This window comes from Zea mays, chromosome 2, assembly GCF_902167145.1.
Source record: "Zea mays cultivar B73 chromosome 2, Zm-B73-REFERENCE-NAM-5.0, whole genome shotgun sequence".
NCBI classification, from domain to species: Eukaryota; Viridiplantae; Streptophyta; class Magnoliopsida; order Poales; family Poaceae; genus Zea; species Zea mays.
The window spans coordinates 51,009,680-51,023,988 of record NC_050097.1 but is presented as its reverse complement, the minus strand read 5'-3'; the positions used below and the strand labels follow the sequence as shown (position 1 = coordinate 51,023,988).

The 14,309-nt window shown below is 48.7% G+C and overlaps 1 protein-coding gene across 3 annotated transcripts; it reads left to right on the top strand.

The window, feature by feature from the left end:
- Positions 1-337: 337 nt before the first annotated feature.
- LOC100273233 (putative regulator of chromosome condensation (RCC1) family protein) lies at positions 338-5,591 on the top strand. 3 transcript variants are annotated; one of them, XR_004855885.1, is made up of 11 exons: positions 338-1,076; positions 1,199-1,532; positions 1,778-1,859; positions 2,218-2,373; positions 3,396-3,569; positions 3,926-3,997; positions 4,355-4,426; positions 4,504-4,622; positions 4,681-4,823; positions 4,946-4,998; positions 5,159-5,591. XR_004855885.1 is itself a non-coding variant. In XM_008669288.4 (11 exons), exons 1-10 carry the CDS (start codon positions 989-991, stop codon positions 5,014-5,016), a joined length of 1,254 nt encoding a protein of 417 aa, XP_008667510.1. In that variant the 5' UTR covers positions 338-988; the 3' UTR covers positions 5,017-5,065; positions 5,159-5,591. The 3 variants fall into 3 exon arrangements, 2 of the variants coding, with proteins under 2 accessions (XP_008667510.1, NP_001141147.1); XM_008669288.4 differs by having other exon boundaries at positions 4,738-4,823; positions 4,946-5,065; NM_001147675.1 differs by having other exon boundaries at positions 790-1,076; positions 4,738-4,823; positions 5,159-5,588.
- Positions 5,592-14,309: the final 8,718 nt, after the last annotated feature.

Sequence of the window (14,309 nt, the reverse complement as noted above, 5' to 3'; positions counted from 1 at the left end):
GGTCGGGCGTAATGGAATGGACCTCTGGCAGTAGCGCCAGTACGTCCACTTGCACAACTCGGTCCATCGTTTTTATTTCCAGCGAGCGATACGATACCATGCAAATGGAACAAATTGATCAACAAACAACACATCGCCGGTCCATAATGAGGTGGAGAGATCCAGGTCCTGCTCCTGCCTGCCTTTGCCTTTGCCTTTGTAGCGAGTATATCACTAGCACCACAGAGCTCTGGGCTCTGCCTCAAATCCCTGGTCCTGCAACCGAAAAACCGGTGCGATTCCGAGCCGTTTTCTCCGGAGAAACGAAAGCGGCCGGAGCCCGGAGAGACGAGCCGGGCCGAGCTGAATTAAAAACTCAGATAAGTTGGTGAAGGCGACGTTGCGCGCTCTGGTCTCTTCGCTCCGGGAGCAAAACGAGTGGCCCTGCTGCGCTCCTCCTGCCGCCCCTCCAGACGCCCGGACCCGTCCCGCCACCTACACAATGACAGCAGGCCCCGCAGAGACGCGGCCCCGCGAGTAAGGGGAGCACTCTGGCCGCCGTCGACGTCGTCGTCGTCCACCTCTCCCCGCTCCTCCTTAATGACGTGCTAATCAGCGAGCTTAACCCACTGGCTCGGGCGAGCGCCAGTGCCTTTGCTAGCGCACAGGCACAGCGGCGCACGGCGCGGGCGGGGCGGCATTCGCGTGCGTCTCGCCGTCTCGTCACATGGTGGTGAGGGTGGGCCGGTGGGGCTTGTACGCTAGCCATTAATACGGCAGGTCGCCCATCCCATCCCATCGCGGCCGCCGCGCCCGCCGGTCTCCACCCCTCCCCCCACCCCCTGCTTAAAATCCCGCGTCCCGGTCGCGCACCCCACTCCGCCTCCGCTCCCCGCTCGCCGCCGCGATTGCTGGATTGGCTGCCGCCAGCGCCCCGGTGCTAGCTCCCGTTCCTCGCGGTGGTCACTGGACTAGCCTGGACGCCGCGGCCCGCCGCCTGGTCGAAGAGATGGACTCGGTCATGGCCGCCCCCGACTCGCCGCCGCAGACTGTCGTGCTCGTCTCTGCCGGCGCCAGCCACTCCGTCGCGCTCCTCAGTAAGCCATGCCGCCTAGACTAGGCATTCCGTCGAGCACGACCGTCACTTGTTGCTTGCTTGCGCTTTTCGCTGACAAGTGGCCGCCCCCCCTTGCTTTTCTTTTGTGTGTCTGCTTGCCAGCGGGCAATGTCCTGTGCTCGTGGGGCAGGGGCGAGGACGGGCAGCTCGGCCACGGCGACGCGGAGGACCGGCTCGTGCCCACGGTGCTTAGCGGCTTCGACGCGCCCGCGATCACGTCCGTCATCTGCGGCGCCGACCACACCACCGCCTACTCCGAGGACGAGCTGCAGGTCTACAGCTGGGGCTGGGGAGACTTTGGGAGGCTGGGGCACGGCAACTCCAGCGACGTCTTCACGCCCCAGCCTGTCAAGGCGCTGCAGGGGCTCAAGATCAAACAGATTGCCTGCGGGGACAGCCATTGTCTTGCCGTCACCATGGCCGGAGAAGTGCAGAGGTGAGCATGTTATAACTTGTTGGGAGTATATACTAAAGTGTTTGTTTGGGATTATAATCTATCCAGATTATATAATCCAACAAATTTTGAACTAACACAAACACTCCCTAAGCCTATTCATGATTTTTTTATAAGCAGTGCTATCAAGTTTCACATCATTGTGTTCTGTCGGTCTTCTTGAGTTTTCCGCATAACTTGTTGGGAGTATATACTAAGCCTTATCCCTTCCTTTATTCGTATCGTAGTTGGGGCCGTAACCAAAACGGACAGCTAGGCCTTGGAACCACTGAAGACTCGCTGCTCCCACAAAAGATTCAGGCTTTTGAGGTAACAAAGGGGATAACGAAATCTTCATACAGAGTGATCTGGATCATGATAGGGAAGTTTTAGGACTACCATTTTGCACTAGGGCAAACATGCTATGCATAAAACATGTATGTAAAATTGTAAATCATGAGTAGCAAGTCAAAGTTTTTGATGCGCATCTTAATAACTATGATTTGGTTCACAACACTCTATTAGCTAAACTACTATACTCATGAGATATACCATGTATGTGCTGTCATTATGTTCCTCAGTAATGGTGATGTGAACGTTGGCCAGTCACCCATACCACCTTGTTTCTTCTGGAACAGAACTGTCACTGTTTGTTCAATGTCCTGTGCTAATGGTCCTACGTTTGTAGAGTGTTTGCGTGAAAATGATTGCTGCCGGTGCCGAACATACTGCTGCAGTAACTGAAGACGGTGACCTCTACGGATGGGGTTGGGGTCGATATGGAAACTTAGGTCTTGGTGACCGTAATGACCGTTTGCTTCCTGAAAAAGTATCTTCTGTGGAGGTAAATTATCTAATTTGGCCCGGCCTGTCTTTTTTTTCCAGTTTAGAATCAACAGATCCAAGTATCTGAAAGTCTACTAACACCTACATCACTTGATACTGCATGAAAATCAATCACATATTACAAAAACTGAATGAGCTCCTTATTCCTCACTTGGTTTCTGAGACATGTCAGCTGGGCATATGTTTAGCTGTGACTTACTGCTGTGACATGTTTTTCATTAAGAAGTTGAGTGAAGTACAAGCCTCAGAAGTCAAAATGCTAATCACCGGATTACCGAGTTAAGGGCGCACATCAGTGTTTACAGCAATTTATGTTACACATAGCACATTTGTGACCTTTCTGAAAAGGACCCTAGCTCTAAGCAACAGTCAGGTGTACTCATAAGAGAACCATCAGCTGTGTTTAGTTCTGTAGGCGTGGTGCTTGAGCCGCCAAACAACAGTCAGGTGTTCCTTTCTTTCCAGACCATCCACCTGACAAGCAAAAGCAGGGAGTCAAAATCACGCTGGATGTTGTCGTCTTGAAACATCCCTCGGTTAAAAACAGTGTCAGGGGTGAGTCCTTTTTGCCCTGATAGAAACCATCAAATGCATAAAATTCTTTCAGCTGATTGAAGAACTCTCTGTTCTTGTCTAAACTTATGCTGGTGATTTTCTTCGAAATCATAAGCATGGAGTGCATCCATTTTACCTTTTCCAATCCTGATAAAGCAAAGCACTAGCACTGGTCTGCCATCATCCAAGCACGGACCAGAGTCTAAATATTTGATTTATGGTTCAGTTGTAGGTGAAAAGGGCACTCCTTACCCTAATCATTAATAATAACTCAACAACAATGAGATGTCAAATAAGATTCAGTATTCCCTGCAGCTTTATCTTACTTACACTTTAAATAAGTTAACGGAACTGTCACAAAGATGTGGCCATTTAGGTCCTCTTCCCATAGATAGTCTTTTTTTTACTCTTTGTTCTGTTGTTCCAACTTCCAAGTTTCTGAACTCTAACGTTGCCCTTCTGTAGGGTGAGAAGATGGTGCTTGTGGCATGTGGATGGCGCCATACAATTACGGTTTCTGACTCTGGTAATCTGTACACTTATGGTTGGAGCAAATATGGTCAGCTAGGGCATGGTGATTTTGAAGATCATTTAGTTCCACATAAAGTAGAAGCTTTGAAAGATAGCACTATATCCCAGGTAAATATACCTTGTACAAACATTCCGTGACATGGTTTCAAGAACTTCATTTTCGCTTTGCTAGGATTTAGAAAGATGATGGTTCCATACTTCCATGCACAGGTTGACATAGACATACCTTATACTGGTGGCTTGAAGAATCTTTTTTTTTACATATTGGTATATGTAGTGAAGTTAACATTAAAAGTTTAGGGAAACCCCCAAACAAATGGGAATATATCTTATGCTACTTAGCCGAGAGTCCCAGACAAAATGTCCCTGTCAGAATAAATCAGCGTGTCCTCAGGTCTTTATTACTATCTGACTATTTGAGCCTTGGAACAGAAGGTTTACATACGCAAGCTCTTGTGATTTAGATTTCAGGCGGCTGGAGGCATACGATGGCACTTACATCAGAGGGAAAGCTTTACGGATGGGGATGGAACAAGGTCGTTATCATCATCTCTGTGTGCCTCTACTTGCTTTGGTACCCAATTATTGGTGTCTAATTCAAACCGCACATGCAAAATTCTATCAATGTACTACTTTTTATCGATAAATAAAAAAAAGGTAAACTTGAGTTCAGACGAACACTGTTCTTGTTCCTACGACTACGAACACTATTGCTTACTTGCAAAATCACCATTCTTCTCCAGAAGAAGGACACATCTTGGCACAACTTCAAACTACGTACAATCTAGGCACATGGCTATGCAGAGCTTTGCTTGCGTTCCATCTCTACTGTATTCTGTTTTCCCATGCGGGTTTTTTTAACACTGAACGCTTCTCCTATTCTGATCCTCCAGTTCGGACAAGTCGGAGTCGGCAACAACGACGACCACAGCTCCCCCGGACAAGTCAGTTTTCCAGAGGATCAGGTATGGCGTGCTTATATATGGGAGGGCTAGCGCGTAATGCCGACTTTTTTCCTCAAGCAAAATGTGGTTTGCCGCAGAAAATCTCCCAGGTTGCATGCGGATGGAGGCATACTCTGGCCCTCTCCGAGAAGAAAAATGTCTTCTCCTGGGGGAGGGGCACTAGCGGACAGCTCGGCAACGGTGAAATAGTCGACAGGTGGTTCTTACCCCGCGCGCGAGCTCTCAGTGTCTATGTCTTCCCCCGCCCCTTGTAGGAACACGCCTGTGCTGATCTGATCTGATCTGACAACTAACGTCTCATCATCCTGAAGGAACACGCCTGTGCTGATCGATGCCCTGAGCTCAGACGGTTCTGCCTGCAAGAAGCTGGAGTCATCCACGGCAGCCCCATTCGCAGGTCTGGTTCGTCGTCGGACCTTGGCTTGACTCTCTCTACTCTCTAGTGGCTAGTTTTAGCTGGCCGCAGATGCTTCTTGCGAGGCAGGCAGCTAGCTGACGTGTCTCTCTGTTTTCCTGCAGCCAAAGTTTGGGTGTCGCCGTCAGAACGATACGCCATAGTCCCTGACGAGAACGTGAGTTCGATCAGTTGACGCGCGTGTTGTCTGAACTCTGAAGCGAATCGCTTAAACTGCAGCACTAGTTAGTTACACACACACGCGCGCGTACGAGAACACTGACAGACAGAGAAAAAAGAAAATCCGTGTGATGAATTCTTGCCGTGTTCGTCTGCAGGTCCGTAAAGCAGGCGGAGGCACGGCACGAGGCAACGGCGCCGACGCGAACGTGCCGGAGAACGACGTGAAGAGGATGCGCGTGCAGTCGTCGTAGTAGGTCTTCTACTACCGTCCACTCCACCACCCCCCCGTTAACCCTACTAGTAGTAAGTACTACGAAGACGAACCGGTGCCCCATCTAGCGGCGCCCGATTTTTGTGCGTTACGTTCTGCCTAAAAGTGCTTTCCGTCGACGGACGGACCTCCTGGTGTTGAGATGGTAGCGGTAGCACTGCCTCGCGGCGATGGTGTGTGTCGTGACGTGATTCACCTCTTAGAGTAGAGAGGTGGCTAGCCCAGTCGACCTGTGTTGTGTGTGTTGTTAAGATGTGTCCTGGATCTTTTGTGACATTGCATGGAGGGTACAATAAGCGCTTCGTTTCTCGTTTCTTCCCACTTGTTGCATGATAGCCAACTGAAACCAAGTACTCCGTGAGACGAAAGCAACGAGCACACAAAGACTATTTTGCCTATCTTCATCATCAATCTTCGCATCGCATCGACGGTCACAAGATCAGCAACCAATTCATTGATCGAAGGCGTTGGTGTGTACCATGTCTTAGACCTAATAAATCTTCATCCATCCACGTCACCACCAGTGGCGGGCCCAGGATTTCAAGGATGGGTATTCAAAATTGATAGAAGTAAAAAAAATGGTATATATACCATATAAAGTCTAACTATTTGATATATATAATACCGTAATATATTACATAGGAACAACCAACAAGTTTATATCATACATATAATATCTAACAAACAAAATCAAGTTTTAGATGGGCATAAAATTGATCAAAAAATAAAATTCTTCAATGCCAGTGGTAAGAGCCAATATTTGAAATATATAAAGGATAATAAATATCTAAATGATAAGGAAGCTTACATTATAAGACAAGTTTTCGATCCTTCATATTTTGAAAACGAGCGATGATGTCTTTATCCTTGGCTTGCAAGAAGAATTCTCTTTCAATAAATGTAGCCAAACAACCATTCAAGAATTCTTGTCCCATCTTATTTCTTAGCTTGCTTTTGATGTGGTTCATTGAAGAAAAGACCCTCTCAACACCAGCAGTTGCAACAGGAAGAACTAATACCAACTTCAGAAGCTTGTAAACAATATCATACCGTAGAGTCATTTGTGTTTTCACAAACATCATAGACAACTCTGCTAGACTTCTCAAATTTTTGAAATTGTCATCTCTCTTCATATTTTCAATGTATCGATTCAATTGAAAAGGAAGTTGGTTCATTTCTTCAAACTCAAAGTCATGAGGATAAAACCCAGCAAGTCTTACCAACTTCTCTTGATTAAATGCAGCAAAAGAATTGATAGGATTGAAACATGCCATACATCTAAGCAACTCTGTGTTTACCTCATCAAATCTGCTATTAAGTTCCATAAGTTGCCTATCAATGACACCCAAAAACATATCAGCATGAAACCGGTGGTAATTAATGGCATTTTTATAGAACTTCTTATCTCTTTGTATAGGCTTGTACTTCCCATCCATATCAACCACTTTAACTTTGTGTTTCTCACAAAAAGAATTGACCTTTCCATTAAATTCATTCCATCCATCATCTTCTCTCAAAACACTCAATTCCACCTTAGTGAATTCAAGAAGATCCATTGCATTCACAATATCTTGCTCTCTTCTTTGCAAAGCAATGCATAAGTCATTTGTGTATCCAAATATTTCATTCATCAAGTGCATCATGAAAACAAACTCAAATGATTGAAATACTTGTAGCATAGTTCGAGCTCCTAAAGATTCACCTCCTTTATGTTCTTTCCCAATCTTGGAGAGAACTTTCTTGATGGAAGGATATAAAGCCATAACATGCACCACAGTTCTATAGTGAGATCCCCAACGTGTATCTCCTGGTCTTGCTAGACCCATCTCTTGATTCAAACCTTGCCCAGTTTCTATTTCACCCAATTTCAATGCTTCAATCATATATTCAGCTTGAGCAACACGAAGCATAGAGATCTTTTTACAAGACATTCCAAGCACATTCAACAAATAAGCAAGTTGTCCAAAGAACCACTGGCAATCAATATTGTCCTTACCAACAGCCACAAGGGTGAGTTGAAGTTGATGTGCAAAGCAATGAACATAATAAGCAGAAGGAGACTCTTCCATGATTAATTTTTTTCAAACCATTAACATGACCCTTCATATTACTAGCTCCATCATACCCTTGACCACGTACCTTAGATAATGGCAATTGATACTTAATAAGCATAGACTGAATTGCTTCTTTAAGTGTTAATGATGTAGTATCTTCAACTTTGACAAGACCAAGAAATCGTTCAACTGGCTCTCCCATTCTATTGACATACCGCAAACAAATAGCTAATTGTTCCTGCTGATATGCATCACTAGATTCATCAGCAAGAATTGCAAAGCACTCATCCCCAAGTTCCTCTATAATAAATTTGGTTGTTTCATCAGCACAACAAGTAATGAGTTGTTTCTGAATCTTGTGATCTATCAACTGACAATTCTTGGGTGCATTTCCTAGAACCACTTTATTAACTTCTTCAAAGTTTCCCGCAAGCCATTCCAAAAGTTCTCGAAAATTCCCTTTATTATGTGAATCCTTTCCCTCATCATGACCACGAAAAGCCAACCCCTGATGCAACAAAAATCTAATGCACTTAAGTGACCATGTCAAACGAGCTAGATATTGAGCCTTGAATTCAACAGTGTTTGATGCAACTGACTCACGGATTGATGTTTTAGGTTTGATAAACAAATTATATTTCTCTTCAGCTTCACAATGAGCACTATTGATAGCACCAACATGCTTACGAAATCTGTCTTTCATGTTCCAATTCCGAAACCCCCCGCTAATAAAACCATCACCTCCATGATCACTATCTTTAAATAAATAGCAAACAAAACAATATGCAGCATCTTTATGCACACTATACTCAAGCCAGTTGAACTCACCAAACCACTTTGGTTGAAAACGACGCATTCCTCCGCAATTGTGTTGTGGAAAATCATCTTTCTTCATCTTAGGACGACATGGTCCCAATGCAATGTAAGCCCTTCTCACAGAATCGTGGTCATTGATATGATACCCTGAGATAGGAGATCTCAATCCTGGATCATGCTCTATGTTATATGTGCTCTCATCATTTCCTTCATCACTAGATTTAGATTCAGAATCTGAAATTGCAAAATCACCAATCTCACTCTCTGGCTCAAGTGGTACTGAAGTAGCCCCACTTCCGCTTGCATATTTAGGCCGACCTTCATAGACCACCAACTGCATTTGACTCTCTTTGGTTGTGGACATAGGATCCGTATTGCCCTGAGTCTGCTCTTGGGTTTTCTTTTTGTTAGCAGCTCTTTGCAAAAAATCTTTCAAATCAACGATAGGTCCTTTCTTCCTCTTCATATTTTCTTTCTTTCTTTCCGTTTTCTCCCACAGTTACAATACCAATCACTGCATATAAAAACAACAGTTTCAGTCACTAGTTTAGTCAATTAGATAAACCAAGCAGCAGCTGTGGCGCTCTGGCAGTGGCAAATCAAACAGCAGCACATCAATTAGATAAAAATATGGCAGCACATCAGTAGCACAACAAGATTAAAAATATGGCAGTATCACAATATGCCAATATGGCGTATAGCCGTATACCAGTACGAGATTCGGAGATTACCAGATGACAGAAGTCCAGAACTCCAGAACAGAAGATGGACATCAGGACGTGCTGGCGCTTGGCGAGTGGCGGGCTACGGGCGTCGCGTCGGGCGAGAGGCACCGGCGTGCGGTTGCGCGCAGCGGCCAGCGGCGGCAGGCCGCAGGCAAAGGCGAGTCGTGAGTCCGTCAGCCCGTCAGGGGCGTTGCGGCGTGCGGCTAGAAACGTGGTGCTGTGGTGGGCTCAGCCTCCCCTCAACGTTCCAGCAGGAGCTAGCCAGCTAGCAGCTAGGGCGTGGTGGGCTGGTGGCCGCAAGCCGCATGGGCTGTCTGCTGTCGGGGCGCACGCACGGCTGGGCCAAAATGCCTTCCACCGGCCCAAACAAGTGAATATTGTTTTGTTTTTTGTTTTTCATAAATACACATGTATTGTACACTATATATACTGATTTTTTTGCAAAAAACTTGGGTATTCATTTGAATACCCATGAATAAGTGTGGGCCCGCCCCTGCGGACGGCCCACAACGTCGAGCGAGCGACCACAACAGAGATCCGACTTTCCCGCGTTGGAGCCCCCATGCAACGGAACCGTGCGAGGATAGGTCGGCAGAACTACAGGGAGATAAACTCAAACAGTTCACTATCTTTTAGCGACACATTGTTATCATATCCACGTGTATTGCCCCACGGTCGAGTATATAAGGCCTAGGGGGCACCCCTTCAGAACGATCGACCCTATTACTCAGCCACCCACCTCAACTCTCTGCATTCTCAATTCGGAGAGCTCTCTTGTAACCTCATTCACCAAGCATACTCACCAGGACGTAGGGTGTTACGCATCTCTAAGCGGCCCGAACCTGTAAACATTGTTCACTGTCCCTCGTGCATCTGGCACGAACCATTTTGCTACAGTCGTCGACACCGTCCTACTCCTAAAAACACCTTGAGAGGCAACCCCGGGTGTGCGGTCGGACCCAAAACACCGACAGCTGGCGCGCCAGGTAGGGGGTGTGTCGACGATCCAAGCTAGCTCAATGGCCGTCACCTTCCACAGCAAGATCACCCTCCGTCCTGGATCCGTATTCTGCTTCGGAACAATCTCATCTGTAGCAGATGAAGAGGGAACTCTACACCGCATTGCGGATCCGCCGGAAGAGGAGTCTCCTCCAACAAACTCCGAAAATGTCGGAGAAGCGCAACCTCCAGCTCTCCGGAAAAAGATCGTCTCCGGAAAGTCAGGGGCCGAGAGCCCGCTGACCCGGAGAACTCCACTGTCTACTTCCCCGACAAAAGAATGGACACAGATCGCGAGGAAGAAGGAGACCAAGGGGAAGCAAGTTGTTCTTTCCGTTCCTCCGCCCTCAAAGGAGAACGGAAAGAAGGTCGCCACGACAGCAGCACCATTCTATCCCGACGTCCTCTTCGTCGGGAGAGTGGAGTCGCCTACCGTCTCCGACGACGAGCCGACCGCACCTGGAGAAGAACCACTTCAACGAGAATCCCGCCGACGGAGAAACCGGCGCCGGAACGTTCGGCGACATCACGCGGCCGGAGAACGGGATCCGGAGCAACCTGTCTCGCGGGACGAGGTCTCGGAGATAGGAGAAACTCCGGAGGAACGCGTCTTCAGAGAACGAAGGAACTCCCGACGACGCGATCGCCGCCGGGCTCAGGAACAAGCCGAGCAAGACGCAAGGCAACGCCGGGAGAATCCATTCTTCGGGCGCAACCTGAATCCCGACTTCGCCCGAGCCATGAACACGCCGAGCGAAGTCGGAGGAGTACTAGCTCGGATAGCTGATGGACTCCCTCGGACTCCCGACGCCGAGGGCTACCGACGACTGTTCACCCAGGCAGCCAACCATCTTCTACCGCTTGCTCACCCGCCGAACGATCTACGACATGCCATCAACAGTCGCCGAGACGCGCGAAGCTCCATCAATGCTTCGCGTGAACGATGGCACGAGAACGAGATCCGCCGCCGGGAGGAATACGACAGGGATCATGGCATCCCAGCTCGAAGTCAGGCCACCAGGACTGAGTCGGCAACGGCCTCAACTGGCGGTACTACCCGGGGACGGTCGAGGAACCACAACAACTACTCCCCTCCCCGGGACAGACATCATCCCCGACGACAGGAGGACACGTGTGGAGTGTCTGCTCTTACTCCGTGCCTTAGGGCCATCCAATGGCCTCCTAACTTCAAGGTATCCAATGTCGACAAATATGAACCTAAGCAGGATCCAGGGGGCTGGCTAGCCGTCTACACCACCGCTGCTCGAGCTGCAGGGGCGTCCGAAGACGTGATGACCGCGTACTTACCCATTGTCCTCGGGCAAGACGCGCTGCAATGGCTGCGACATCTACCCCAACACTGCATCGACGACTGGGGCGACTTCAGTCGACGCTTCACCGCCAATTTCCAGTCCCTCTCCGACAAACCGGCACAACCATGGGACCTCAAATCCATCAAGCGCCGGGGGGACAAAACTCTCCGGTCGTACCTTAAAAGGTTCCAGACCATGAGAAATCGTATCCCCGAGGTCACGGAGGCGGCCGTGATCGAGGACTTCTACAGAGGATCCAATGACTCGGCCTTCGTCCGAGCCATATTACAGAAGGCGCCGACTACCTCCGAGGAGCTATTCCGGGAAGCCGACCTCTACATCACCGCCGACTAGCGAGCCTAGGACCTCATCGGAGGAGCGAAGCCCGCACTGGCAGCACCACGACGCGACGCGAACCAGCAGCCCGACAAACGTTGGGAGAAGAGACCTCGCGAAGAAGTACACGCCGCCGAACCACCAGCCTCTCGCGCCCGGGGAGGACCTCGCGGAGGCGAGCGCACGCTGGACGACATCCTTGACGCCTAGTGCCCGTACCACAAGGACATGCGCCACACTCTTCGGAACTGCCGGGACTTCAAGCACTCCGTCGGGCACGGCCGGCCCTTCCAACCTCTACCTCCTCCTCCGCCGAGGGGAGGACCAGATGAACCGCGACAACCCCATCAGCAGGAGGAAGGAGGAGGAGGAGCTTTCCCGCGCGTTGACAGAGAGGTCAACGTCATCTTCGGCGGACACGGGTCGCAGGAGAACAAAATACAACAAAAGCTCAGCGATCGCCAGATACTGGTGGCGACCACCGGTCCTCCCGCCCCATACCGGTGGTCGGAGCACCCGATCACTTTCACTCGGGCGGATCAATGGCTCAACTTCGACCACCCAGGCAAATACCCGCTCCTCGTCGATCCGGTGATCCGAGAGAGCCGGGTGAAGAAGGTGCTAGTGGACGGGGGGAGCAGCATCAACGTCACCTTCCCCCTGACACTCCAAGGCTTGGGAGTTCACCTCAAAGAGCTCCACGAGTCGGACACTCCCTTCTTTGGCATCGTGCCGACTGAAGGGGAATACCCGCTAGGCCACATCTACATGCCCGTCACCTTCGGAACTCCAGAGAACTACAGAACCGAGTTCCTGAGGTTCGAAGTGGCGAACTTCGACTGCGGGTACAACGCCATCATCGGGAGGCCGGGATTGGCCAAATTCATGGCCATTCCGCATTACACGTACATGATACTGAAGATGTCAGGACCGCAAGGAATCATAACTGTGCGCGCCGACTTCCAAGGCGCCGCAGAGTGTTTCCGAGTGGCCATCCAAGCGGCCCTCACCACCAAGCCATCGACGATTTCTTCAACACAGGCGAACTCTAAGCCTGAGGAGGACCTTGCAGTACCGGCAAACGAAGCTCAGGCCGCGACCTCTATGCGGCCGAATGAAGAAACTAAAAGGATCAACCTGGGGTTCGCTGATGAACGCAAGATTGCCATCATCAGCTCCAGCCTGGACGACAAATAGGAAGGCGCACTCGTCCAGTTTCTGCAAGATAACCGAGATGTATTCGCATGGCAACCTGCGGATATGCCAGGAGTCCCAAGAGAACTGGCCGAGCACAAACTGAAGGTCTATCCCCAAGCGAGGCCGATTCGGCAAAAACTACGTCGTTTCACGCCCGACAAGAGAGAGGCTATTCGCGCCGAGTTAGCTCGCTTGGTCGCGGCTGGATTTATTAGAGAAGTGTTACACCCCGAGTGGTTAGCCAACCCTGTTCTTGTACTCAAAAAGAATAAAGTGGATTGGCGCATGTGCGTCGACTATACTTGTTGGGGACTTGTTCTCAAATGCTTTGAATTAAGAACAAGGCAACATAAAATATTAAATATTAATGTCCTTCGTCCGCGGAAGCATTATATCCCCAAGGATTTAATGAGCTTCGGACGAGGGCCATAAACAAAATATCACGAAGGTCATACCTTCGTGATCAGACTTGAAAAACAATATGAAGTAAAATGTAAAACATAAGGCGTTATAGAAAGACATGCTGAAAATGAATAACAATATTCACATATATTTGATTATGTGAACCTAAATATTGAAACATAATATTTAGGTGCATTTATACCTTCGTCTTAGCAGAAAGCAATAATTCCAGCGTAATGTGCCAGTGATTACAAGATTGCGTGAACAGTACAGAGGTACTGTTCACCTATTTATAGACACAGGGCGTAGCCTGTGAGGAATTACAATTATGTCCCTCATAAGGGATTACAACGGTGACTCAAACATTTATGGACTAAAAGGTCATTCTACTTTTATGTCGGTTTGTAAATTCCGAAGCTTCATGAAGAGGAACCTTCGGTCATCTCATACGAACAGCTTCAGCCGAAAACTGCTTCTTCCTACAAGACCTTCGGCGACGAAGCATAGTCCCAACAGTAGCCCCTTTCGCGGTGCTAGATCGTTTTTCGTAACGAGCTTGATCCGTGAAAAAAGTCTCCTAAGCTTCAGGAAGCCGAAGGTCCAAAAAACACCTTCCCTGAGCTCGTTGTCGAGAAACGATTCAATTTCCCAGCGCATAGCGGTCCCACCTTGCAGAGTTACTGTTTGGTCTCTGCGGTCCACCGTGCAGCGAGTGCAAGCGGCTGTCCGCCTGGTGTAAAAATCCTGGCGCTTCGCCTTCTTACCTGCAGTACTATATAAACAGACGAGTAGGTGTGAAGTTACCACAGCATTCATTGCTATTTGCACTGTTTTGCTGCCAAAATTTTTAACCATAGCCGAAGCTTGACTCTCGGAATCGAACGAAGCTCCAGCTTGAAGCCTGCTTCGTCAGAAGAAAAAACTTCGGAAGAAAAAGTATTTAATTCCCACAAATTCAGAATTAAATGGCCAGAGTGCGTTCTACCGCTAGGGTTGAGCGTGAGGGAGGCGAAGCTGAAGGTTCGGAGACTATTCCCATCTCCGAAGCGATGCAACGATCCGGGCTGGTAACTTCGGAAAAAATCCCCAGTGCTGATGCAGAACAAGCAGAACAAACAACTGCCGAAGCAGAAGAAGAAAACATTGAGGAAACTGATCCCGAAGATGATTATCGTATTGCCATGCCAAGTAAA

Excerpts from the sequence above, each read along its gene's own strand:
- LOC100273233 (NM_001147675.1), top strand. The coding sequence starts at position 989 with ATGGACTCGGTCATGGCCGCCCCCGACTCGCCGCCGCAGACTGTCGTG. Across the intron at positions 1,077-1,198 it reads CCACTCCGTCGCGCTCCTCA|CGGGCAATGTCCTGTGCTCG; the intron begins GTAAGCCATGCC and ends TCTGCTTGCCAG. Across the intron at positions 3,570-3,925 it reads AAGATAGCACTATATCCCAG|ATTTCAGGCGGCTGGAGGCA; the intron begins GTAAATATACCT and ends CTTGTGATTTAG.